Source organism: Pavona decussata, unplaced genomic scaffold (genome assembly GCF_977016875.1).
Source record: "Pavona decussata unplaced genomic scaffold, jaPavDecu1.1 SCAFFOLD_37, whole genome shotgun sequence".
Classification (NCBI taxonomy): Eukaryota; Metazoa; Cnidaria; class Anthozoa; order Scleractinia; family Agariciidae; genus Pavona; species Pavona decussata.
In genome coordinates this window covers 3,638,242-3,650,908 of record NW_028145459.1, presented here as the reverse complement: position 1 = coordinate 3,650,908, position 12,667 = coordinate 3,638,242, and the positions used below count along the sequence as shown (strand labels likewise).

General features: G+C 40.0%; 1 protein-coding gene across 2 annotated transcripts in view; it reads left to right on the top strand.

The window, feature by feature from the left end:
* Positions 1 to 11,954, top strand: part of LOC146484101 (uncharacterized) — a 38,679-nt gene extending 26,725 nt beyond the window's left edge. The window contains exons 1-6 of one of the 2 annotated variants that reach the window (XM_085105385.1): positions 2,062 to 2,420; positions 5,785 to 6,054; positions 6,768 to 6,822; positions 7,882 to 8,097; positions 9,213 to 9,524; positions 11,191 to 11,954. In XM_085105385.1, the coding sequence (XP_084961511.1) occupies positions 2,077 to 2,420; positions 5,785 to 6,054; positions 6,768 to 6,822; positions 7,882 to 8,097; positions 9,213 to 9,524; positions 11,191 to 11,604 (1,611 nt within the window). In that variant the 5' untranslated portion in view covers positions 2,062 to 2,076 and the 3' untranslated portion in view covers positions 11,605 to 11,954. Of the gene's footprint in view, positions 1 to 2,061; positions 2,421 to 5,784; positions 6,055 to 6,767; positions 6,823 to 7,881; positions 8,098 to 9,212; positions 9,525 to 11,190 lie in introns of those variants that run through there. The other variant, XM_085105386.1, reaches the window with a different exon arrangement.
* Positions 11,955 to 12,667: the final 713 nt, after the last annotated feature.

Below are 12,667 nucleotides of genomic sequence, written 5' to 3'. Positions count from 1 at the left end.
CCAACTTAAGGCTATTTCAAACGGGGCGACCTGCGTCGTTTGCAGGCGCGTAGCTAAGGTTTCGATAGGGGTGTTCGATGTGCCCCAAATCTTGCTGAGCGCCGGAGATGCTCTTACTAGGTGGGGGGGGGGGGGGGGGGTTCCGGGAACATGCTCCCCCGGAAAGTTTTGAAAATTGAGGTTCCCGGAAACCTCATTTCCTGCATTTTGAGACCCATTTTAGACAAGTCACAACTTTGTTTTACAGCAGCTTTTTAAGCTATATACATAATTTCGACGGCATAATTGTTTCAACTTAAACAAGAAAGTTCAATGTACATTCCGCGCCCTGTCAAGTTCTGATAGCTATTCGACCTGCTGATAGTCATACACCAAGCTGGAAAACTGCATCATTCTTGGGTTTAGGCCTTCGAACAAATTGACTATCTCGTCAAGATTGACAGGCATATCATATTTGATATGCATTAGAGCCAGGGCAGACAGCCTACTCTCTCCCATGGTACACCTCATGTAGTTCTCAACCTCCTCATTGTGCTTATGGAACGTTCACATTCACGAGTGGTGTGGAAGGGTGGCAGCAATTTTTCAGGAGCATGTACAGGTTGGGGAGGTCGTCGGGATCACATGCTGGTAGTGACGTAGCACACGAATCAGCAACAATTTGTCCGTCCTGAACCAAAAAAAAAAGGTTGTGGAGAGAGTAGGTCATCTTGATATTGATCCACCAAATCAGTGAGCTACTGAACATTGACCTGGGGTTTTTTTCGGGTTTATATCTCTATTTTTCTTTGGTTGATGTATTTCGACCACAGGAACTTTATTTCAAAGTTTTTCTTCCGCCATTATTGATCTGCAAAGGGGGTTCGTTTGAACCCCTCGAACCCCCCCTCCTACGCGCCTGGTTTGTGAAGTCTTACATCGTTGGTCGAGAGAAAGAAAGAACGGGCAACCGAACCATACAATGCAGCTGCAGGTCATAAGGGTCCAACGCAAAGACACGGCTTTTGAAAGGTTCAAGTCTACTGATTCCAAAGGTTCACAGGGCTACTTTTTCAGCCAAATTAAAGTTCATTTGTTAATTTAACTGACAATTTCCCGAAACTGAAATCTTTTAAAAAATCCACGCGAGTTATTAAGGAAAATTAAAATAAAAGTTGAATAACCACCTAAGTGTGATAATATCCGGGCACAGTTGTTCAAAGCCCGATTCAGGCCCCGAGCTAATCCTGGATTAACGCAAACTTTGACTCGAATTTAATTGCTAATCAATAAAGATTCTTCCAAAAGATTTTTGGCCCTCAGTTTTTACTTAGATTTTTCTTTACCTTTAGCTCGAAATTAGCCTTTAAAACCATTTTTAATGAGCGAGATAAAAGCCTCGATTAATAACTCCTAATCGTAGATTAGCGTTAATCGGCTTTCGAACAACCGGGCCCAGAATGCAAAACGGGTTCATTCGGAAGCTTCTTTAAAATCTCATTAGCAATTTTTGTTACATTCGAGTGTCATGCTTGTCAAAAATTCTCGTTGAGATAGGACGAATAAAATTTTGTCCTCATAAAACGTTCTATAAGAAATGAAAGGCTTGGACACGAGCTGCGTCCTGGACACGTCACAAACCACAGCTAAGCGCGCCAGGACCCCAAGTGAAGTAGAAAAGCAAATTTTGCGATGAGAAAAAAAAACACTCTCGTAGTCAGTGACGAGTGCTCCTGGAACAACCTTCAACTTCACAGATCGGAGACGAATCGCGATCCAGAGAGGCACAACGCCAGGACAACGGCGCACACCGTTTTCCTTTATAACCTTTCAGCCTGCATGTTGTCTAGTTTGTTCTGAGGGCTGGTAATTCAGTCTAAGCGAGCTTGTACCCACCTACCAAAGCAAAAATGTTTAAAAGTATCGTTGTTTTCCGATTTTAAAGGTTTATTAGCTTGATAATGATATATATAGTTTTCTAAAGTCCCCGCAAAGTCTGGAACAAAATGAAAATTGCTCCTTTGGATGCGACACAAATCATGCCCAAACATGACGTACCTGTCGTTCCGCAGACCCAGTCAGACTTCGCATGGTCCCATGACAGTCACGCGAATACGCTTCGCTTTACACTGTTTCCGCCGATTGGCCGTCTTCCTTCTTCAGATAGTGAACATCTTTAAGCAAGCAATGGCTGAAAGTTTCATAGTAGTTTTTAAGGCCGGTGGATATGCAGTCTATGTGCTCTTTCTTTTGCTTGGGACGTATTTACTGAATCAACTCGATCGCTACGCACTTGCAGTGTCATCTCAACCTATGGCTCGTGATATCAAATTTGGGGATAAAGGTTGCTTGCCTTACAACTCTACGTTTTCCAGTAACTACAAGAAATTCTGTGTTAACAGTCTGGGAGACAGCAGTGAGCCGGAGCGAAACCAAACAGTGTAGGTGTTCAATTTCACTTTCCTGTCTGGAACGAACTTGTACCCATTTTCATTAAGACGAACAGTCGAACATGTGCACGCACAAACTTTTAGCGGTTACCATTTGCACGTTTAATAAGAATAGGTCTTTCATGTCAATTTCATGGCGATAAAAAGTTAAAACCTACAGATTTGGTTTGGTTAAGCTGAAAATTCGTTGGAGAGCAGTGATGCAATCATTTAAACCATCCATTTGCGTGATGTGGTTCTAAATATATTGATCTTACGTAATTCCACACTAATGCGTTTTCAAAAGTATTCGTTTTCATCGCGGCGAAAACGAAGCACAACATTCTCATCCACACTAGCGTTTTTGTATCGTTTTTACCTGCTCGAAAACGATGAAAACGAGATTGCGCATGTGTTAAGGTGGCCGAACACAGTTTTTCAGTAGCATCGTGCAAGATTAACTAAGAAGGAATAAATTTTGATGTACTTCTTGTTGAGCAAGGTGCCATTGCCATGTCAACGCAGCAAGCTATTGACTGTCCACAAATAATGGTTTTCCTTAATTTTTAGAAAATACACTTGCTAGATTTTTTCCATTTTTTGTATCCAGAAAAACTCACAACATACTGACATAGTGATGCTGCTTTCATGTAATTTTAACAGAGAGATCTCCTATAAACGTTGATTTTGCACTTAAATGTTTTTTTGATTAGAAGATACCCTCTGTTAGATTTTGGTTTTTGTTTCTAGGCGAGTTACGCTTTTGGAGAACTACTGTTTTGTCAAATTTCATGAAATTCTAATGAGCTGTTCCATAGAAAACAGTTCATTTCCATTAAAAGAATCAGTCACAATTTCTTGGTCAAATGCACATGCATGGCTTTTAATTGGGTTTTCTTAGCAAAGATGAAAAGCATGCAAAAAGGCTTAGTTCTTTGTGAACTCAGTTTCTTTGTTCGGTGATAAATGAAGGATTCACAAACCAGAAACTGAGTTATTTTAAGAGCAAAACTCACCTTTGTGATCCATTTGGTATAAAATAGAAGGATCAATAGTATTTGCTTACCACAACCCTAACCTGCGCTTAATAGCACCACTAACAGAATCTGTAAAGTGGGCACAAATTGTGTTCGGCCACCTTAACCATCCTCCATCTTGGATAGACGCTCTGATTTGGACTGGAACTGATGGCGTGTGATGCTTTTTATGTCATCGTTTTCAAAAGTCTCTGTTTTTACCTGTCCACTCTAGAAATGGAGCATTTTCAAAACAATGCGTTTTCAAACATCTCCACTTTTGAAACCGTTTTCAAAAGTCTCAGTTTTCATTGGTATTTTCGGTCGTTTCAGTGTGGATGATAAGCGAAAACGTATCAAAATTAAATGTACATGTAGATGGGTCCAAAGTAGTAAAACATGCCGCATCCTGCGGAATTGGGCACGCGTAAAGTGAGGGCAGTGTTGAGGAGGGCGCCTGTTGAAAGTCTATTGGTTTCTTTGTTTTTGTTGACATAAAACTCCTCATTGGTTAGAATTAATTATCTGTCAATCAAGTAGTTGATTCATCATTCTGATTGCAATATCGCACCATTGTGAGGAGGTTGACTGGTTGTTATCAAACTAAAGCCACATGACTGAATAGAGCCCACTGTTTAGCCATCGCATGTCTCACATTTAATTTTGATTGAAAGGTGATTCCAGCATCATGAGTTTTATTTCCACTTGTTCGGTGTGATTAATGACTACTGTTTTTGTAACATTCAGGGCATTTTAGCTAGGTTTAGTTCAGCTTCTTGAACTTTAAGTTAATGTGTGATAGTTTTTTTAAACATATTTTCTTGCTGAGATTTGTTTAATTTGGAATTTAATGACTTATTGATCTGGATTATTGTTTGGCCTGAGATATCAGTGCAGAGATTTTTAATGCTAGGCCCAGCTACTAGACTGAAAGGGGGGGGGGGGGGGTGAACACAAGTTGTTAGACCCCTTAAAAGTCCAACACACCAGAATGTAACCAAGAAAAGTCCATGCTCTTTGACATAAAACTGTACAGGTGGTCCTGGTAAAATCTTTCCACCCAAGAACAGTCCACCAAAAGTTTCTACCCGGAAAAAAGTCCCCAATTATTTATTTCAAACCTGATGTACCTGAGTACCATCCAGGCCTTAGAGCCAAAACAGTATAATTCCTTGAATTCTTTGTTGTCAAATTGAGTGACGTTATGTTAACCTAAACCCAAATGCTAATCTTAACCTTAATACAGGTTGACTGCTTAATACAGGTTGCACAGAATATAAGTCAAACACAATAATTAAAATGACATTTTATAGAACATTGGGAACGTAATACATTTTGTGCACAAAAGCATCACAAAAATCACTTACTTGGTAAAAAACTGCAGCGATAAAGTGGTATTATAAAGGAGAACATCTTATACAAGTATTATGTAGACGCCTTAAAATATAACTACGACCCAGAGGACCCACGATCCTGGAAAACTCTCTGTCCGTCATGTAACGTTTCATGTAATGTGTATGTCCATCTTTATTGTTGTTTTTAATCGCCATAAAAGGCATATGTAGCCTCATCTTTTTTTTTTATTTTTAAACTCTGGGACCACTGTAATTGGCTTACTGCTGTTAGCATTTATTATACTTATTCCTTAATTTTTCTGTATCATGTAATTGGGGAAGCTAATAAAATAAAATAATAACATGGTATAGAAACGGACAGAACATTAACGTGAAGATCCTACAGTCATTTATCGTAGGTCATTAGAAATTAAATTGCCTGGCATGCTATTTGAGTGGTTTTCTTCTACAAAGTTACTGTATTAAACAGGTAGAGACAGAAGAAACAGCTCATTGGGACTTAGTAAAGGCTGAGCGCAACCGCTTAATGTGCACGGAAGGTTTTTGGTTTGCACCCCCGTCCCCCCGTACTTTGCTCCTAAAATTTTGACTTTTATTTAGACCCCCCCCCCCCTCCCCCTAGGAATTTCTGATGACCTTGCGTGGGGTGGGTATGGATTTTTCTGGAACTGCACAATAGAGGTGGCCATTAAATAGTGGTCAAAATTACCGTAATTAAGGGATGTAATGTTTGAGATTTTGACAACTGACTGCTTAATAGAGGGTGACTGCTAAATACAGTGCCGCTTAATATGGGTTCAACTATATTATTATTTGTTCTTTTTATTCCATTAATTTTGTAAGGGTTACACAGAAAAGCCTTTCTAAGTTTTTAAAAATTACTAAGAAAAACCCTTACTCCATTTTGACATAATTTTTTTAATTTTCTTACTTGACTTAAACATATAAAATTGAAGCATACATTGTACATGTACACCAGCTCAGTATCTTTTTATTGGTTTTCAGGTGTGAGATGAAACATCCCCAAAATTCAACCCAACATGTGTGTGTTTGGGATTATGATGGCACAGGAAGTGACTACCAGATCCTTGCTGGACCAGTATTTATTCTAGTGTACACCATTAGTGGCATTCCTCTTGGATTCTGTGCTGGTATTTTTCATCGCAGAAATCTTATTGTTTTCTGTCTTTTACTGTGGAGTGCTATGACGCTACTCACTGGTTTTGCAACGAAATATTGGCACTTAGTTGTAACCAGATTTGTTTTGGGAATTGGGTGAGTCAAGAGCCTGATTAGCAGTATATTTGACACCTTGAATGGTTTTAATATATCATTTGACACTTTTCCAGCATAAATTACTTCAAAACTGTCATTTTTATAGCCTTGAAAATGAAGTCATGATGACTTTGAAATGTCAGTTTTTTTCGCTTGTGGCACACCAACAGCTTCAAGCTACACCAGGGCTGTCAACCTCCCACGTCTTCAAATATGGAGAATTTGAATTCCCAGCCAGAAAAATAATGCACCTCACAGGGGCGTGCCATAAACGCTAGATTCAAAGCTTCAGCGGGGGGAGGGGGGGGATTAGTCTTTCAAGTCTATAAAACAGTACCTGAAACAACGCAAGCTAAACATTTTCATATATATTTCCCGGAAATTTGACTTATATACGACAAATAGCAAACTTCCGCAATTATCTGGGAAATTAAAGACAGAAATTTGGAGAAAGGGAGATACAGTATGTTTCAAAATCTGGAGATTACAGACATAAATCCAGAGACCGGAAGATACGGTTCAAAATCTGGAGTCTCCCGGATTATCCCGGAGAGTAAGGACAGCCCTGTTCACGTGTGAACACCCCCTGTTTTGAATGTGTATGCACTCACACACATGATAATTAATGACATGAGAAATTAAGTGCAGCAAGGACATGCAATGCAATTCAATGTAATAACCTTTTAACTATTTTTGTTGTGATTATTTTTTAGAGAGGCAGGCTGTACTCCATTTGCTACTAGCTTGATTGCTGACTATTTTCCAGAGGTATGCTGATGTATTATAGGCGTATATTCAAAGTAAAAGGCAAAGTTGTACTTCAGCCTAAGTGGCCACACAGCCAAAGCTTGGACACCTTCCATTTGCCAGTACTGGCCGGCCAAACCAGTCATTTCATGCGTGGAATTCCTAATTTGAAGACTTGGTTATATGCCAGTTCTTTGAATTTCTTTAAAAATGGTGCACTCGGCACTCCATTAATGAAATGAGCATTCCGGCAGGCCAGTTCTCAATAATGGAAAGCACCACCACCAACAACAACAACAACAATACTTTATTCCACCCCATTCCCCCCTGGTTTGTGTATTATGAAGCAACTAGAGGTATTCCTATTCCCTCCTGGATGGGATGCTGGTGAATCACAGGGTTACCCCCAGCGGTATGTCGTAGGTACCTATTTATACCCCTGAGTGAAGAGAGACAATGTGGAGCAAAGTTTCTTAATGTCCAGGGAAACAACCCAGCAATGAAGAGACCAACCAAGCCTTCAGAACCACCAACCCTCTGATCCTCGGACAGTCTGCTTGAAAGTCTTACACTCTTTCCACTGCACTACTGTGCCTTTATAGGTTCAAAATGGTAATGATATATTTCCCAATTTTTGTTTGGCCATAAGCAACCCTAAGCCTACTTAATTGTAAGTGTAATTGGCTTCAATTATAGTTTTAGGGTAACCTGGCTTATCTACAACTTTTATTGGTGCCAAAGTGTGGAATTCTTTATCGGATGAATTATGTTCAATGACAATTCTTAACAAATTTATGAATACTGTAAGAGAGCTAAATTTGTGATGTGCAGTTTTCGTATGATTCACTCTGACTAATAATCTTAAGACTTAGGACTGTTTGTTGTTTATTTATAGATATAGTTAGATATAGATATTTTTTTGATATTTTTGTTTTTTTATATTTTTGTATTTTTATATTTTTCTCGGCATATTATCATGACTGTATTGCTAGGGGCCTTATCAGCCTCATCAACCCAAGTTGATACTTACTTACCAGTATTTCATTTTAATTAATTTTGCTCTTTTATTCCTTCCACTAGACGTTACGAGGATCAGCCCTAGGTGTATACAACTGGGGAATCTACATTGGTTACAGTATGGCCTATGCATTTGGTAACTTCATAACAGAAGCTAACATTGATGGTAAGGGATGGAGATGGGTGTTTTGGATTGCTGCCATCCCTGGCTTTGTCTTGGGAGTCCTCATGCTTTTTACCTTAAAGGAACCAGAAAGGAGTGAGAAAGGAGATGTACAGGTATGTTAGCCCTTTAACTCTTAATATCAAAGAACAAATTCTCCAATCTTGTCTCCATACTTTTCTTATAAAAGTATTGTGGAGAAGTTATATAAAATTGACCTTGGGTGACCATATCCTTAATGTGTAGTTCCAGAAAAAATCCATACCCACCCCACGGAAGGTCATCGGTAATTCCTAGGGGGAAGGGGGTCTTAAAAGTCAAAATTTTAGAAGCAAAGTATGAAACCAAACTGGAATTTCCAAGGGGGAGCGGGGGTGCAAAACAAAAGACCTTCCGTGGGGAGAGTATGGATATTTTCTGGAGCTGCACAATTCTCATGACCTCAGGGGTTGAATAAGCATTGATATTACAAGAGGAAATTTGATGATGATCACTGTTAGGGCTTAAAGGGTTAATATGATAATCTCATGTTACTTTAACTTGAAATTTAGATCTGTAAATTGAATTAAATTAGGATGATCACTAATCCCCAATTAGCAAGGCCATCTTGGGCCTGCTAGTGCGTTTGAAATTTTCTAAAATTATTGCTTGTTGTTCCATGTTGTTGAATAAAGATTGTTATGAAGTCGCCTACGAGCCCCAGGTGACACACACAGTTGGAGCTTAGCCTGGTTCCTGCAGCACAAAACGACTAGGAGTATTTCTGCAACCTCCCTGGATGGGATGGTAGTCAGCTGCAGGGCTTAACTCCCTTTAGCTTACCTCGGTGACCGACTATCGCGCAACGCGCAATCTGATTGGCTACACAGGTGCCGTCTATCGATCGATAGATGGCAGTTTGTCAGAGTGCGCGCGATTTAGCATGCACCTCGCCAACTATCAGCCGATAGAAACCTCGGGCTCGCCGTCTAATTGTTAAATAGACCTTATGCAAGATTGGCTGACATTTTAATTTCCTTTTGTTAGCATTGTGCAGTTGCAGAAAATATCCATACTTCCACCACCGGAGGAGTTTTTTTGTTTTTGCAACCCCCCCCCCCCCCCCCCCCCCAGGAAATTCCAGTTTAGCTTTATACTTTGCTTCTAAAATCCACCGTTATACTACTGTATACTGTATGTATAGTATTCCTGTTATCACGAGTTTCACTACGTTTTACTGGCTGTTTTTCAGAGTATTGTTTTGCAAAGCAGACGAGAGCTTTTAAAAGAGAAGTTTAAACTGCTGTGCAGAACGTTCATCCGACCTTCACTGGTCATCTTGTTTCTTGCTGGCTCTATAAGAAATGCTGGAGGGTATGTGTGGGCATATAATACGCAGCCTTACTTTAACAAGTATTACCCGAATACGAATGTGGGTGAATACATGAGCTGGATTCCCCTTGTCGGCGGAAGTCTGGGCGTGGTTCTCGGAGGATTTATCTCGGATCGGCTTATGAAGAACCGAGGTTTTTATGCAAGAGTCTGGGTGCTGGTGTTTAGCCAGGTAAGATCTGCAACAAGTGTAAATCGGTGATGTTAAATCGCGTGTGATGGAGCGGTTTCCAATTGAGGGTCGTAAAACCAAAACCAAAGTAATTACTCTGGCCAATCGCGACAGATGTAAACAACACAACGAGCCAATCACAATTCGAAGCAAATACATGTAACTGGCGCCAAGCGCGGGTAAACGCGTGAAGCGAAAACATGATTGGTTTTGGTTTGGATTCCCATTGGTTGAGAAAGTGACACGTGTTTTGTTAACAATCACAGAGCGTAGTAATGCAAAACCAAAGCAAACGCGAAATTACTTTCGACACTCAATCGAAAACCGCTCTAATGTTAGAGTAAACTCGTCTGATTCTAATCCAACTTGCATTTGGTTTTCAACTCAAGCTTTCATTATTTATACCGCATTACAACTCCTACATTTCAACTTCCAACATTTGTAAGTAGTTACACTGGAAGAAACGCTATCAACTTGTAAAAAAATCAGTGTGAAAATACATGTAAGGTATATAGCTGGAATATAAGACTTCAGGTATGCACCCTGTTGAACGTTTCCTTCTCTGCTCTTACTTTGTATAAACAATTGATTGTATAAACCCCGAGTTACAATGTTTTGAACAGGTAAACATCGCATTTAGAGTTTTGCAACTTTACAGACCAAAAGAATCACATCTGAAGGCGTAGATGAAAAAGTATCAATCAGTTTTAGTCCGTTAATTATTGGTCAAATTAGTTGCTCAGGGCTTGTTCTTTTGGGGAATTTATAGCATTCGTATTCCGGTTCAGGAATAACTATAAGTAGTATATCTCTTCCCAGAGGAACGCAATTCCACCTATTTTCGTAAACCTGAAAACCTTCCCAAAGGAACGCAAATTTCTGTGATCCTGAGTCAAATGTATTTGGTTTGTTTTGCTATCGGGAGCAGAATAAACTGAATTCCTTTCTGTGAGAATAGGTCCCAACAGAGCATGAATTATCGTGTATTGCGTGTATTCCAATTCCGGAATAGTACCAATAGAACATGCCCTCAGTTTGTTCAGAATGATTTCTGTTTGTTGTGTTTAGGGCGTCTATCTCCGTGGTTTGGATGGCGTGGGTTGTTGTTGGCATCGGTTTACTATCATCCTTACTGAGTATGTCGTGCGGCGACCAGTATTAGGGAGGTTAAGCAAAGATAACGGCGACGGCAACGAAAACGTCCCTTGAAAATATAACTTCATATTATTTGTGCTACTTCGCGATTATTTCAACTCATCCGACTTCGTACAAAAACAGGGAACTACCCAGGAACCAAATTGGTAGGAGCGGCGTTCGAGTTAAGAAAGAGAATGACAAATTCACCGTCCTGTGCTCACCTTCTCCACAATATGTACCTTGAATTTGGTCATTTCACGTTGTTGTTTTGCAGAGGACGGCAAAGAAATGTACCAAAATTTAAAACGCACGTGCAGAGCGATTGTTTTTGTTCATTAAAACCTATTGTTTTACGGCGTTGTCGTTGCTGTCACCGTCGTCGTTACTTAAAGTCCTTCTTCTTAGTTTCGCTAACGCATTGTCTCTTTCAGGTTCGTTGGCAGGTACCAATTCATTTAGTAAAATCTTTGGTGCTCACTCAGTTTCGTTAATACTTCTTGTAATCGTTGTTTTTGTTTTTCTTTAATAGGTAATCGCCGCACCATTTGCTGCCGGAGCCCTGTTTCTCAAACCACCATGGGCCTTCATCAGCTTGATTCCATCCAACGTCATCGGTGAAATGTGGGTTGGCGTAACATTAACTGTAGTAGTCGAACTTGTACCCAACACAATCCGCTCACCAGCCATTGGAGGCTATCTATTCATCATCTCAATTATTGGTGGAAACATGCCATTACTCGTCCCGCCGCTAAAGAGAATCACCAGTCTGCGTACAGCACTGTACATCCTGTTTCCAGGCTTATACTTACTCAGCTCCGTGCTGTTTTTGTTGACGTTGTTCTCGTTGAAGCGTGATTTGAGGCGAGCGCAGGAGGAGGAGGATGTGATTAGGCCATTATTGCCCGAAACCCCCACTGCTGACCATCCAGGAAGACCAGTTTGAAACTGTTAGTGTTTTAAAATGTATGACACGTGAAATTGTGACTACCCCTCAGTGACTCAAAGATCCTCTGTTCAGTCTCTGGTGAAAGCTGGTTTACAGTGTGACGCAAACGCAAGCGCCAACGGTTTCATCATGAACGTATTTGGCGTGGCTTTCCAAATTATGTGAATGGACCACCGTTTACTTGCTTCGCTTGCATTAACAACTGAACGTTTACTAGCGCTAGGAATTTTTTTTTTCATTTTCTTTGTCAGCGCTTGCGGTTTCATCTGCATTTAATATTGTGGTTCACATGTTTGCTCGCTTGCGCTTCGCTTGTTCCTGTGTTTACGTCGCACCTGTGAACCAGACTTTCCAGGAAGCCAGCTGAAAGCCGCAAGCGAGCTTTAAGTTGTCTTCCGGCTTGACGCCACCATCTAATTCCGATTGGATGGTCGATCTGGACGTGAAAATACGTTAACCCAAAATGGGTCACGCTTTCGCGTGTAACATCAGCCGTAATTTATTGCACAAAGACACAGGGGCTTAGATTTGATGTCCATTTATACAGATTGAGTAAAACCGATTTTTTTACTATGTAGAAAACAGCACGAAAACAGGTGAAAACAAAATGAAAGCACGCTAATAGAAAAAACCAAGAAAAAATAATTAAATTATCAGAAAGGAATTATAAAATGAGCATTTTATAGATTGGATTCCACTTTTTGCGATGCAGAAAAAACCTCGCGAATTAGAAACCGGTAAATTAGGTTCGTTATGAACAAAGTGTTTCAATATGACGCACTAATATTTTTCATCCTCTTGGCAAAAGAGTATAAAAGAACTTTTTTTGACAGCTAAAAATCCAGCGAGTTTCTCTTGGGTGTTTTCTGGTTTGTTTGGAAAACAAGTCTTCGTCTACGCAAGTTTTTAACTAGATGCTGTTTTCCTAATATTATCGAGTTGCATATTTAGTGGAACTTGTTATTTATTCGAAGCAGTATAATAATTTCTTGTAAGTTAAACGTGGATATGTTATGAACTGAACACTGTTTCTTATAATTGCCATTTGCAAGTTTTCAGC